The sequence below is a fragment of the Orycteropus afer genome, unplaced genomic scaffold (assembly GCF_000298275.1).
Source record: "Orycteropus afer afer isolate SDZICR_OR568_19922 unplaced genomic scaffold, OryAfe1.0 scaffold00322, whole genome shotgun sequence".
Taxonomy (NCBI): domain Eukaryota; kingdom Metazoa; phylum Chordata; class Mammalia; order Tubulidentata; family Orycteropodidae; genus Orycteropus; species Orycteropus afer.
In genome coordinates, this window is record NW_006921909.1 from 357,024 (window position 1) to 372,759 (window position 15,736).

At 39.3% G+C, this 15,736-nt stretch overlaps 1 protein-coding gene across 1 annotated transcript in view; it reads right to left on the bottom strand.

Annotated features, from left to right (window-relative positions):
* CEP128 (centrosomal protein 128) overlaps positions 1-15,736 on the bottom strand; it is a 641,642-nt gene that overhangs the window by 41,869 nt on the left and 584,037 nt on the right. The window contains exon 21 of the mRNA XM_042782443.1: positions 2,151-2,169. Within this exon, the coding sequence (XP_042638377.1) occupies positions 2,151-2,169 (19 nt within the window). The remainder of the gene's footprint in view (positions 1-2,150; positions 2,170-15,736) is intronic.

The window sequence follows — 15,736 nt, forward strand, 5'->3', positions numbered from 1 at the left end:
TATATTGACAGAGAATTTCCAGAAATGCAAGCTGGATTCAGAAGAGGACGTGGGATGAGGGATGTCATTGCTGATGTCAGATGGATCTTAGGTGAAAGCAAAGAATACCAGAAAGATGTTTACTTATGTTTTATTGACTATGCAAAAGCATTTGATTGTGTGGATCATAACAAACTATGGATAACTTTGAGAAGGACAGGAATTCCAGAACACTGGATTGTACTCATGAGGAACCTGCACATAGATCAAGAGGTTGTTGTTCAAACAGAACAAGGGGATACTGCATGGTTCAAAATCAAGAAGGGAGTGTATCAAGGGTGTATCCTTTCACCATACTTATTCAATTTATGCTGAGAAAATAATCCAAGAAGCTGGATTATATGAAGAAGAATGTGGCATCAGGATTGGAGGAAGACTCATTAACAACCTGTGATACACAGATGACACAACTTTGCTTTCTGAAAGTGAGGGGGACTTGAAGCACTTACTGATGATGATTAAAAATTATAGTCTGCATTATGGATTACACCTCAATATTAAGAAAATAAAAATCCTCGCAACTGGTCCAATAAAAGCTTCACAATAGATGGAGAAAAGACTAAAGTCGTCAAGGACTTCATATTACTTAGTTCTACAATCACCACCAATTGAAGCAGCAGTCAAGGCATCAGATGATGTATTGCATGGGGCAAATCAGCTGCAAAAGACCTGTTTCAAGTGATGAAGAGCAAAGATGTCTCCTCGAAGACAAAAGTGCACCTAACCCAAGCCATGGTATTTTCAATAGCCTCTTATGCATGTGAGAGCTGGACAATGAATGAGGAAGACTGAAGAAGAGTTGATGCTTTTGAGTTGTGGTGTTGGAGAAGAATGCTAAGAGTACCATGGTCTGCTAAAAGGACTAACAAATCTGTCCTGGAAGAAGTGCAGCCGAAATGCTCCTTGGAAATGAGAATGGCCAGGCATCATCTCACCTACTTTGGTCATGTTGTCAGAAGGAACCATTCCCTGGAGAAGGATATTATGCTTGGAAAAGTGAAGGGTCAACGAAGAAGGGGAAGGCCCTCAACGAGATGGACAGACACAGTGGCTGCAATGATGGGCTCAGATTGTGAGGCTGGCACAGGACCGGGCAGTGTTTCATTCTGCTGTACAAAGGGTCACTATGAGTTGGAGACAACTCAATGTTACCTAACAACAACAACAATGGGGAGCAAGTATAAGCAAGGACTTCCTGGAAGACACGAGGTTTACCAGTTGCTGCCAATGTGACAGGTGAAGCAGCTATGCTTCTAGATTTACTGGTCTCAGGCAGGTCTTTCAAGCTGGCCCATAATGAACAGTGTTAAGGTGGAAGGCATTCTGAACTGGAAATTACAAGGTCTGGCTTCTAATTCTGGTCATGTTATTTACTAGTAGTTTTCGGTTTGCAGAATATCACCTTGCCTTGCTTTGCTAAACTGCAGTCTTTTACTTGGAAAATGAGGATAACTTATGCTGGGTTTTATCATCCTACATCTACAGGGTATCTGTGATTATCAGGTAAGACAGTGAATGTGAATGTACATTGAAAATTGTCAAGTACTTTCCAAGTATCAGATGTTAAAAAAATACTGAAACTATGAGGCACCCTCAACTCTGGTAACTCACAAATAGAGGTCAGTGACAATCTAAAATCACTGCTATTAAAAACTAGTCAAGAGTACTAACCAGATGCAAAGCAAACTTAATTAAAATGATATCCAGTATTTAGAAATGCATTTACTATTGTACAGATGTCATCAAAAACATCAAAGTAATAGATGCACAATGGCATGTAAATTATTTTTGCACATACTGTGCCCCCAGTGGAACTGTTACCTCTCAAATCTCCATGTCTGGTTAATGCTCCCCACCACCACCACCACCAAAATTATGGACATTTTCAAGCATATGGAAACTTTAAAAGATATTTACAGTGATCACTGAAACATCCACCATCTAGATTCTACTATGAACATTTTGCTGTATTTGTTTTATCCATCCTTTGGTACATGTATTAACCCAACTTACTGATCAGATACATTTTGAAGTAAATCACATATATTAGTATAAAAAACAAACCAAACCCACTGCCATCGAGTCAATTATGATTCATAGTGACTCCATACAGTATCCAAGGCTGTAAATCTTTATGGAAACAGACTGCCTCATCTTTCTCTTGAGGATTAGCTAGTGGGCTCGAACTGCTGACCTTCTTCTATCAGCAGATGAATGCTTTAACCACTATGCAAGGTTGTTGTCGTTGTTATGTGCCATCCAGTCGGACCTGACTCAGTGACCCCCATCCTTGGGTTTCTGAGGCAGTATCACTATGGAAATAGATTGGCAAACCTTCCTTCTGAGGATTGGCTGGTGGATTTGAACCACCAACCTTCTGGAGAGCTCCTTATATTAGTATACCAAAAAAAAAACAAAAAACAAAAAACAACTCACTGCCATTGAGTCAACAAATATTGAACTTGAGTTAATGATATGCATGCTGATATATTTAGGAGGGAGTATACTAATATAGGAGCTCTGGTAGCATAGTGCCTAAGGCACTTGACTGCTAACCAGAAGGCTGGCGGTTCAAACCCACCAGCCACTCCTCGGAAGGAAGGTTGGGCAATCCTACTTCCGTAGTGATACTGCCTCAGAAACCCAAGGAGGGGTCGCTATGAGTCGGGGTCGACTCGACGGCACATAACAACAACAACAACAACATCCAACACTGTTCTAAGGTTAAAGGAGGCAAACATAATCTTTGCCCTTACAGAGCTAACATTTTAATGAAGAAAAGGGTGGGAAGTGACCAGGTTGTTAATTCAGTCAGCATGGTCAATGACAGTCTCTCTCATAATGGATTTTGGAGCAGAAAAAAGGAGTGGGTCATGAGAATCCCAGGGCAAAGCATTTGGGACAGAAGACACTAAGGACAAAGGCCTGAAGGAGGGACCTGTATGAGCCGGATGGGGCTGGGCAGGAGTGGTCTGAGGGAGGGCACTACTGAGGAGGTCAAAGACGCTCTTTAGCATCTTCACTGTGGTGTTCAGATGATACTTGAATGAGATGGAAAGTCGTCAGAAGGGTTTGAGAATGATGAGCTCTCTTTTACAGTCAAAAGGATCATTTTAGAAGTAGTAGAAGAGCAAACTGTTGGCTCTTCACTCCCAACTCAGTCAAAGGACCCCTAAGAGAAGAACTTGTGGAGTTTAGGAAGCTCTAAGAAGGTCCTGTCAAACAGCAGAAACTCTGAAATTCAGCTCAGGGAGAAAACATTTTGGGGGAGCTTATAGAGATATTTATGGCGAGAAAGAGCTGAATCCTCAGGAAACCAAGGGTGGACACCAAAAGTTTCTCATTTATCCAAAACACTCTATATCACAAGAGCACATGTTCTGCCTATACACTTCCGAAAATGCCCTAAAACCCACAAAATGCTCTCTGTTCTGGTGGCGTAGTGCCTAAGGCACTTGACTGCTAACCAGAAGCCTGGCAGTTCATCCACTCAGCGGAAGGAAGATTGGGCAACCTACTTCCATAGAGATACTGCCTCAGAAACCCAAGGAGGAGTTGCTATGAGTTAAGACCAACTTGACGGCAGTGACTTTGGTGGTTTTTTTTTTTTTTTTTCTTAATGTTATTTATTTTTGGTAGTATTTTGACTGAAGAAGGCAAAAAGGTGAACATTCAGCCACTAATCAAGAACCTGTGATGTTGAAAGAAGAAATCCACGCTGCACAGAGCACTAGTGAAAAAAAAAAAAAAAAGAAAAGAAAAAGACTCTAAGAACTGATAGTACACTAATTGAGAAGTTTCAACAAACAGATGCAATACTGGAAGTGCCTACTTGTCTATGCCAAGAAATTTGGAAAGCAGCTATCTAGCCAATCGATTGGAAGAGATCTATATATTTACACATTCCAGAGAAAGATGATCCAACAGAATGCAGAAATTATTAAGCAAGTACAATTTTACTGGTTGCAGCAGTGCATCAACAGGGAACTGCCAGAAATTCAAGCCAGACTCAGAAGAGAACTTGGAATGATGGACATAATTGCTGAGGTCAGATGTATCTTGGCTGAAAGCAGAGAATACTAAAAAGACTTTACCTCTGTTTTATTAACTATGCAAAGGAGTTCAACTATGTGGATCATAACAAATCATGGATAATGTCACAAAGAACGGAAATTCTAGAACACTTAATTGTGCTCATGTGGAACCTCTGCATAGACCAAGAGGCAGCTGCTTGAAAAGAACAAGGGAATACTGAGTGCTTTGAAATCAGGAGCAGTATGCAAGGTTGTATACTTTCACTATTCTTATTAAATCTGCATCCTGAACAAATAATCTGAGAAGCTGGACTAAATGAAGAGGAATGTGGCATCAGGATTGGAGGAAGACTCATTAACAACCTGCGATATACAGATAACATAACCTGGCTTGCTGAAGTACTTACCAATGAAGGTCAAAGACTACAGCCTTCAGTATGGATTATATCTTCATATAAATAGAATAAAAATCCTCACAACTAGACCAATAAGAAACATCATGATAAATGGAGAAAAGATTGAAGCGGTCAAGGATCTCATTTCACTTGGATCCACAATCAACACTCACGTAAGCAGCTGTCAAATAGCAACAAAGTGCAGCATTGTGCAAATCTGGTGCAAAAGACCTCTTTAAAGGGTTCAAAAGCAAAACCATCACTTTGAGGACTAAGGTGCACCTGGCCCAAGCCATGGCATTTTCAGTTGCCTCATATGCAGGCAAAAGCTGGACAATGAATAAGGAAGAGCAAAGAAGTGATGCCTTTGAATTACGGTGTTGGCAAAGGATATTATATATATCACGGACTGCCACAAGAATGAAGATACAATGATAACGTTCCTTAGAAGTGAGGATGGTGGGACTTCATCTCACATCCTCTGAACATATTATCGGGAGGGGCCGGCACCTAAAGGACATCACCCTTGGGAAAGCAGAGGGTAAGCAAAAAAGAAGACTGTCAGTGAGGTGAATTGACACAGTGACTGCAACAAGGTGCTCAAATGTAGCAACAGTATGAGGATGGAGCAGGATGAGGCAGTGTTTCATTTTGTTGTACACAGGGATGCTATGATTCAGAGCTGACTCGACCGCACCCAATACCAACACCAACACCAACAATAGCATGATAGAGTAGAAAAGATCACTACTTAGAAATGAAGAGATCTGAAGTTACATCATATTTCCATATAAGAATAACCAGTTGTATCAACCTGTGAGTATAATTTAACCCATTGGCCTCAGTTTCCAAATCAGGAGAAGGGGAAGCAGCATCTGAAACTCTCTCAGGGCTCTTCTGGCTCCAGCTCTAGTTTACTGTCGCTTTAACTTCTTCCCATGGTGGGCTGGGATCTCATTTTAAGCTTGAAATGGCAGAAAGAGTATGAAGAAGTTATTATAAAGAGAAAAGTCAAATAAGGAGCAAATTAGATATAGGATTCTAGGGATTAGTATTTACCCAAAAGTACTTCTTGGGTAGATACTCCTTCATTCTTCCATGGCAGAAAGCAAAGCTCAGGACTGTGTAAGAAAAACAGGAAGAAATGACATTTTTGTCTTTTGCAGATTTGCCGATCAAATGGCCAACTCTAAATTTTTGACACTTTGTGTTTTCAGAACAGATAGTTCTGAAAGCAGGAAAAGAATTTGCTTTCTATTTTGCAATTAACTGTTGGCTTAATAAAATGATTTTAAAATCTCCCCTTCTTCTAAATACTACTAACTGTCCCTACGGGGCACAAATAGAACACAACAGCTAACCTAAAGGTTGCTGGTTTGAAGCCACCCAGTGGTACTGTGCAAGAAAGAGCCTGGGGATCCGCCCCGCTAAAGATCACAGTCGACACCACCCTATGAAGCGGTTCTCCCCTGTAACACACGGGGCTGCCCTGAGTCGTAACTGACGTGATGACAACTAAGAACAACAATGAATTCCACTTCTGGTCCTAATGACACAAATATTATTCCCCACTATGGTTTCTCTCCCCGGAGCTTCCATTGTACATGTCTGTGAAGGTCCATCTATTGAGTATGGTCTCTACACACTTCTTAACCTTTGTTGTTGTTGTTATCCATTTTGCAAAACTTGCCTGAGCACCATTCCCTCATATTTGGTTAAGGTAGCCAGAGTTCAAATCCTGGTTTAGTCATCTTTTGGCTACATGCCCTCAGGAAAGTTCCTGGATTCCTCTTCACTGGGACTAAGCTTCCTCATCTATAAATAGCAAATACTACCCATCACATAGAGCAATTGTGAACATCAAACATGTAACATGTGTGAAGTACCTAGAGCAGGGCCTGACATCTAGTAAGCAGTCAAACACTATTATCAGGATAATAATAGTTATTATTCTGTGAAACACTTCCCCAAAGTCTGGGCTAAGTGTCTATCCTTAGCCCTTCCTGCCTCTATATAGTGTCTAATCATTTCATAACTGTGTTTTCTTATCTCTCAGTAGATTATACATTCCTTAAAGGTAGTACCATCTTTGACCCATAGATTTCCAGTGCTGAGCATGTGGTATTCTACAGAAAATAATCAGCTTTGTGAAAAAATCTTATCACAAAGATAAATAAAGATAAATTTATTAACCACCATGGAGTTAATTCATGTCACTGAATTATCCACATAGAAAATGTTGGAATGGCAAAGGTTTTGCTACATATTTACCACAATTTGAAAAAAAAAAAAAAAAGAGAGAGAGAGAGAGAGAGAGAAAGAGAGACAACTTTGGAACTTAGGAATGTTGTGGAAAGAAAAATAGGGCACAAATTATTTTTTAAAGGTAGAATTTTAAAATAGACTTTTTGAGGGACAGAATACTGCTAAGTAGACTAAATATTAAAGACATAATTAAACAAAACATAACTGAGAGAAAAAGGAGGAGACCATAAAGTCAAATTAAACAGTCTAGACTGAGTTAGAGAGAGACAGGAACACAGCTGCTTTCTGAACCCAGGGTGGCGGGGCAGGAAGTGAATGATGTGAAGAGCAGCCTGTTTCCTGTGGCTCAGCTGACAGAGGCTTAGCCATGCGACGTAATGATGGGGACAGACGACACAGGCAGCTACTGAGGAATGCCAATCATCTTCTCAAACCCTGCAAACCTCTTGCCAAAAGTCCTTAAGACCTGCTACAAGAGGCCATCACATTAGTCTGTTCTGTATTTAACATGGAACATAGGGTCCTGATACAGAACTCTGAGAAGGAATGACAATTGTTCCGGCAGAGGTAGGGTCCAGGCTAATTTAGTTAAAAGTACCTTAGCGTGTGAACATAAGTAATCGTCGATTTTCTCAAAATAAAGGGTTATTTTCTTTCTAAGAGATGTCCTATGCTCTCAAAGAGCATGACAAAACAAATGAATTATTTTCCATTACTCCATACACAGCATTTGGATGTTGAAAGAGCATGTGAACAGTTAATCCCCCTATAGGGATGAGTTTCTGGTGACAGACAGATCAGATCTAAATAGAAATCAAGCAAAGTATTTTATTTTTATCACTGTGGCTTTGAGATGTAATTTAAAAATAACTGAGATCAACTATACTTTTAAAGTTTGCTTTCATAATTATTATTTTTTTTAATATTTAGAAATAACTCTTTTGGAACTTGTACCAAACAATTTCCAAACCAACTGCTGCTAAAGCAGACAGAGCCTGAGACCTTCAGGTGTATTTTAAAAACATGAACATTCAATTCAATTATCGCTTAAGGAATACCTATGCACAAACCATTCTTAGTTAAATGTACCAATAATTGGAGTTTACAGCAATACATTTGGGTGGGCACTTCATCTAAAGAAGTAATCCTCAAGGAAAACTATGTTTGAGATGCTTTGTTAAGCTCTGTCCTGAATGACTGAACAGGAAGGGCAAGAGGGGACATATGGGACCTATGTGAGTGCAAATATGTAGCTTTAAATAAAGTCAGTTGTTTTCTGAATTTTCAGGCATTGGTTGAGAAAGATGGACCCTGGAAGTCAGTGGGCACAATATAGCTGACAATGTTTTTGGTGAGGAAAGGTCACCTGACATTTGCAACGGCCAATTGTTTTCCTGAAACTTCAATTGCTAGAAAGTTTTTTTTGTTTGCTCTTTTCCTCCAAATGAAAGTCCTGTATTCATGCAACTGAACATCAATGAACCTTTGTGGCCTGGCGGTTAGTATGAAAAGGAGCTGGTCTTGCCAAAACAATTTGAAATTTTGAAGCTAGGCCCCTCTTCCTGTACTTCATTTAATATATTCAGCTAAAATGAACAAGTTATGCAGCCTTTACTGGACAAATTTTTGAAAAAAACAAAATAAAAACAAAAAAAAATGACAAATAGCCAAAACCACATGACCTTGGACATTTTCAGTATGCTTAGAAAACACACAATACTCTGGATATTAGGCAGGATTTCACAGAAATTTATCACATGGACAACTAGGGCATCTAGTCTAAATTCAAGCCTCCAGTTGCAATATTGAATGATTCTATAAGTAAAATATTGAATGATGCAGGAAGCATCAAAAGAAGGTGGCATGAATAGAGAGTCACTGTGCCAAAAAAAACTGGTCAATGTTCAACCATTTCAGGAGATAGTATACAATCAAGATGCATGATACTAAAGGAAGAAGTCCAAGCTACACTCAAGAAATTGGCAAAAAAACAAGGCTACAGGAATTGAAGGAATATCCACTGAAATGTTTCAACAAATGGATGCAATGCTAGAAGCATTCACTCATTTATGCCATGAAATCTGGAAGACAGCTACTTAGCCTACTGACTTGAAGAGATCCTCATTTATGTCCATTCCAAAGAAGAGTGAGCCAATAGAATGCAGAAATTATCAAACATTATCATTAATATCACAAGCAAGTAAAATTTTGCTGATAATAATTAAAAAATGGTTGCAGCAGTACATCAACAGGGAACTGCCAGAAATTCAAGACAGATTCAGAAGAGGATATGGAATGTGGGTTGTGGAATGTCACTGCTGATGCCAGATGGATCTTGGCCGAAAGCAAAGAATACCAGAAAGATGTTTATCTGTGCTTTATTGGCTATGAAAAGGCATTCAACTGTATGGATCATAAAAAATTAAGGATAACATCGCAAAGAATGGGAATTCCAGAAGACTAAATTGTGCTCATGTTGAACCTTTACATAAACCAAGAGGCAGTCATTTGAAAAGAACAAGGAATATTTAGTGGTTTAAAATCAGAAAATGTGTGCATCAGGACTTTATTCTTTCACCTACTTATTCAGTCTGTATGCTGAGCAAATAATCCAAGAGACTGGAGTATATGAAGAAAATGGTATCAGGATTGGAGGAAGGCTCATTAACAACTTGCATTATGCAGATGACACAGCCTTGTTTACTGAAAGTAAAGAAGACCTAAAGCTTTCATTGATGAAGATCAAAGACTGTAGCCGTCAGTACGGATTACACCTCAACATAAAGGGGAAAAAAAAATCTCACAATAAGCAACATCATGATAAATGGAGCAAAGATTGAAATTTTCAAGAATTCCATTTTACTTGGATCCAAAATCAGTGCCCACGGAAGCAGCAGACAAGAAATAAAATGACTTATAAAAACCAAACCCACTGCCATTGAATCAATTCCCATTCACAGTGACCATTTAGGACAGAGCTGAAATACCACATAGGGTTTCTAAGGCTGTAAATCTTTACAAAAGCAGACTGCCTCAACTTTCTCCTGCAGAGCAGCTGGTAGGTTTTAATGGCTGTCATTTTGGTTAGCAGCCAAATGACTTAACAACTGTGTCATCAGAGCTGCTTAAATGACACATAAAAACCGAACCCACTGGCATTGAGTCAATTTCGACTCAGAGAGACCTCTATTGGGTTTCTAAGGCTGTAAATCTTTATGGAAGTAGATTGTCTGATCTTTCTCCTACAGAGCAGCTTGTGGGTTTGAACCACTGACCTGGTTAGCAGCCAAATGCCTTACCCATTATGCCACCAGACCTCCTAAATGATATATAGCATTGGGCAAATCTGCTGCAAAAGACCTCCATAAAGTGTTAAAAAGAAAAGATGTCACCTTGAGGACTAAGTTGCCCCTTACCCAAGCCAGGTCTTTTCAATAGCCTCATATGCATGTCAAAGCTGGACAATGAATAAGGAAGAATGCCAAAGAATTGATGCATTTGAATCATTGGCAAAGAATATTGAAAAGACCATGGACTGCCATGTTGTTGTTGTTGTTATGTGCCGTTGAGTCAGACCCGACTCATGGTGACCCCTCCTCAGTTTCCGAGGCAGTATCACTACGGAAGTAGATTGCCCCATCTCCCTTTCCAAGGAGTGGCCGGTGGGTTTGAACCTTGTCTTGGAAGAAGTATACCCACAATACTCCTTAGAAATGAGAATGGTCAGACTTCATCTTATGTACTTTGGACATGTTGTCAGAAGGGACCAGTCCCTGGAGAAGGATATCACACTTGGTGAAGTAAAAGGTCAGTGAAAAAGTGAAGACCCTCCACAAGATAGACTGACACGGTGGCTGCAACAGTGGACTCAAGCCCACCAACAGTCGTGTGGATGGCACAGGACAGTATTTCAGGCAGTGTTTCATTGTGATATTCTTGGGGTCACTATGAGTCAGAACCCATTTGACGTCACTTCACAACTAATAACATGTGATTCCATTATTCAATTTTCATATAATTTGATTTTTTTTTCCAACAATTGTTGTGAACAATTGATAGGTAATGATAATAATTCCTAGGATGATGAAATAGCAAAAAATTTCAAGAAAATTAGATCACTAACATCTCATTATGCTTTTTAGATTTATAACAGTGTTCAATGGATGTGTAATGTATTTGCAAGACAGAATGAATTTTGATCTATTAAAAAAATAAAGAATAGTTCTCTTTTTTCTATGGAGGACCTTGAGAAAAATAGTAACATTAAAAAAAAAATCAAACTTACCAAAAGATACTGACAAACCAAATTGGGTCCAGTGGACTCTAATGGTAAACTGAGGGTTAAGTTACCCCTGCAAAGCTCTCTACCTTTTATCATCACCTCTTAGAATGATTCATCTTTTTAGTTGCAAATTACTCCTTAAGAGCCTTCTGAAGTCACTTCCTACAGTCTTACAGGTCTTACATGAAGTTGGATAGAGTTCAACGAAGCACCAGTCCCATAAGTCCTTGAAGGGACCATGCTTCACAATGTCCTTTGAAGAGGGTAGTTGGTTGCCACATGTTAAATGGAGAAATGAATGAACAGCAAAGAGTGTGATGGAACAGAAAGGATTAACACAGAAGCAATAAGTGGAAAAATGAGCAGAGAGAGATAAGGAAGACAGTTTATATAATCTTAGTCAATATGCCAAAAGAAAATTGACTGCCTGGCCAATTGGCCCAATATACTAATTATTTTTAAAAAAGTATATTATTATTATTTATACCCAGAAATGTGCTGTCTGGGGTCCAGGGTATGCTTTACCACAGTTGGTGTATTTGCTTTACTTTCTGGTTGGGCAGCCGGGGTAAAGGTTGTGCTAAAGAGGCAGGGAGGCCACATCTGACCTCCTCTAATCCCACAAGAGGAAGACAGAGTCACTATCAGTAACCCAAGCCCATTCCTGCAAGGCCAGACATGCTGCCTCCCTCCAGCTCTTTCACCAACCATTCCTCCCAAAGCACCCACCACCTCTCTCCTGGGTTCGATAATTCACTGCAGTGGCCACACAGAACTCACAGATTACGGGATTTATTAGGGAAGCACAAGGCTACAATTCAAGTCCAGGAAAAACGCTCAGTCTCTCTTCCAGCCCACCATCTCTCAACCAACAGTCTCTCACAGTTTCTCTCCCAGCGGTGCGTGTCCCTCAGTATCTCAGTCAGCAATGCATGTCTCTTTCCCAGCAGCACATGTCTTTCAGGAGTGCGTTTCTTCTCAGCAATACATCCTTCTCACCCAGTAGTCAGAGAGAGACTTCTTCTGCCTCTAGGAGGCCTCCTTTTGAGCCTGGCAGAGTGGCCAAACTAACCAATCATAACATCAGAATTCTAAGCACCTAAGAGAGAGCAGGAACCTCCCAGAATATTGCTTTGTGTTGTGCCCAACAGAAATACCCCAGGTGGATAACTTTTATAATCAGGAGCTCCTCAGTTGCTCACAGCAAATCCCACCACGGAGTTTACAAAGACTTATGGGTAGAAAAGCCACACTAAGAAATTTACTACACTGCAGGCTGCCACTATGCCCAGCATATTTTTTTTTTCCTAATTTTAAATTTAATTTTTTGTTTTTGCATAACTAACCATATAGTTTGCAAAGATACCATATTCATAAATTGGCCAATTTGTTAGAATTTGTTAAAAATTAAAAAATTGCTCACTTGGTGGATTCATGAATAGCCAAATTGTCCCTTGAAGCCAAGTGAAAAAAAATTAGAGGGTTTAAGTGAAAGAGCTAAGACTCATATCTAGATCTTCTCACTCCCAGTCCTAGTCCTTCTCTTAGCACATATGGAGATTCCCTGGCTCATTCTCTCACTCAACTCCTACACTTCTGGAACAAACACACTCTTTTTCAAGGAGAAACTAAAATTTAATTAGGGGCTTTAAGGAATTAACAGTGCAAAACAAGATCTGACTTAGAAACTACAGGAATATAGATAAAGCAAGAATTTCTCTGAGAAGAAGACAAAAAGGAAGTTTTTGACAGAATCCAAGTGTTTTAAGTCAGTGAGTCTCTCTATGATCAATGTGCTTTACACCATATGGTTAATATCTGATAGCATGAATATCTGATAAGCCATTGGCCTTTGCAATGGATACAAAAAGTGAGGCACTCAAAACCAAAAACACACTGCCATCGAGTCAGTCCTGACTCATAGTGAGGTACTAGTAGAGAAACAAACATCACATTGAAGGAACTCCAGAAAAGCAGTTATAGAAGACCAGCTATACAAAACAATTACCAGCAGAGCCGAAGGAGGCTAAGGGAAGGACTGATTTGATGGTTTGGCCTTTTACTGTCTGATGTTCAAAGGCAATATACCTGGGAACAAAGATAGGTTGAAATCATTCACTCATGTAAAGTAATTGACATGAGACCACTTTAGGTTTTATATTAATAGTTCTAGTACTGACAATTTTTACTCTCTAGCCTTTCATCTAAGATCAAAGTTCATTAAAAGCTCTACACATACTTTATAAACACTGCATGTGAGTGGTACTAGAGATGTTATGCAGATGCGTAAAATGAAAAAGATAAGTTGAGGTATTTGACTGAGCAAGCTTAAGACAGAACTAGTATTGTAAACTAGTATTGTAATCTAGGGGCACACCAACTGTTCTTCAACTTTCAAGAGGAAAAAATACTAGATCAGAGTTGCTTTATAAAATTCTATTGATCAGTAAGTTCAAGGCATTTTTTGCCCATTCTAATATGGTAAAAGAAAGTCAGTGCCCTATTTCTGCGTTTACTTATTGCCCTAATCACAGTAATGTAGGATCTAGTTGCTAATTTTCTTCCTTTTCCCTTTGTATTATTCACTAGATGTTTGTAAAGTGTTCCTTATTCACCTCTTCATTACCTTCACCAATTCAAGTGGAGATTGTGGAATGGAACTAACAACATGTTATGAATCAGGACACTTGAATTCTAGCCCTAGGTTGCCACACACCCGGCAATTCATAAAACTCCTCTGGCCTCCAGACTTTTCATCCATGTTGTTGTTGTTGTTATGTGCCGTCGAGTCGACCCAGACTCATAGCTACCCCTCCTTGGGTTTCTGAGGCAGTATTACTACGGAAGTAGGATTGCCCAACCTTCCTTCCGAGGAGTGGCTGGTGGGTTTGAACCGCCAGCCGTCTGGTTAGCAGGCAAGTGTTCTTAGCCACTATGCTACCAGAGCTCCCTTTCATCCATAGAGGGAGAGGTAAGTCACCTTTAACCTCTAACTTTATCCAAAATGTGAGGTCCATGGCAGCAGGGACCTAGTCTGTTGCATGTTCTAGGACACTACTGAAACATGGCAGAATCTCAATAAATATCTGTTACATAATATTCTATGATTCTATGAGGGTAAATTGTTTGATAGCAACTATCGACAAAGCAGAAATTTTATAAAGAACGTATTTTTAATATCTCCTAGATTAGACTAGAGTCTGTTAGATAGAGGTGCTTTTAAATATCACCTAGTCTACTTCATTCATAGGAAAATAAGAAAATTGGAATGTGGAGAGATTAAATAACTTGCAAAAGATTATATGCTTGGCTGTGGCAAAGATATGACCAGAATCTAATTTTTCTCTTAGTGAGATACTGTTTTTTTTACCACATCACCTTATATCATTTTAAATGAGGCATAAAATAATTTTCAGCTGAACTTTGTATGTTTTTAGTTAAAATTAGACCCACAAAACGAAAATCCCCTAAATCAGCTTTTTATTTAAAGCCTATTTCAGAAATATGTATACATATACTACACTCATCTACCACATATTCAGGGTATAAGACCATTGTTTTTTTGTAGGATCTATAGAAACTAATACACCATTACTCTTAAATTTTATCCATACATGCTCATGTAAAAGATAGTAGAAAACACTTCTTATATGTATCATATTTTGTAGAAACTGTGTTTTGTAATATACACTAATATTATCTTCACAATACAAAGCAAGAGCTTTCACCCAGAGAATGCAGTTTTACTGCTAGTTATTTAAAACAGACCTATGAAACACATTATCAAGCAAGGCCGTTAGACCAGGCAGTACGACTACTTATGAGCGGCAGACATGAAGCTGTCAGTCTGACCTCCTAACACTGAGCAATTCAATAATATGGAATTCATCCACTGGAGAAGCTGCATTTGTTATGTAATTTCTCAGGGATACCTTCTCGATGTCACCACAGTTATGAAAAATTTGACAGGGCTGTAAGAAACAATTTTTGCAGGCTGAAAGAAGTCTTACATTTTTAAGTTGGTCATCACCTTCTGCCACAAGGTTGCAACTCTGCATAAACAGGCCCCTTGTTTCAGCAGTATTTTCTTCATTCGACGATAAACACACAGTCATGTTTTAAAAACTTAACCCTTGGAAGATGACCCCATTATTGGAAATCATACATATTTTAATACTGACTACCACAGAATACAGGCTCTGTATTCTGGGACAAGGGGGCCAAAGGAGAATGTCCAGATTGTTTCAACCAAGGGCCCTCATGAGAGATTCATGAGGATATTTCCGTTTGCCCTCGATGCGAATATGCAGAAGGTAGACTAACATTAGAGCAGTAGGAAACTTGGCAGAACTGGCTAGGACCGGGTTTGTGCAAAACCCTTTTCCGGTTTCAGTTTGAATGGGTTCCCAGGAAGTGTCAAGTTTGAACAAATCCAAAATTTTACAATGTAGCTCAGCCAAAACTGCTGAGATTCACCTGATTCTGGGTCAAAACCGTACAGAGCACACTGCGTTTTATTTGGTGTAAAGCCAGTGTGACTGAACCTTTCAGGCAACTTCAATGAGAGGCTCATAGCCTTGGCAAATCCAAAAATGAACCTAGCTTGGTCTTTGGTTTTGAAACAGCAAGTTCTGCCTTCATATGGAGATAAAGGCAAGTTTTTCTTAGCTTCCAGATTCTTATAAATACTTAGAAAAGGCATTGCAAATAATTAAGTTATT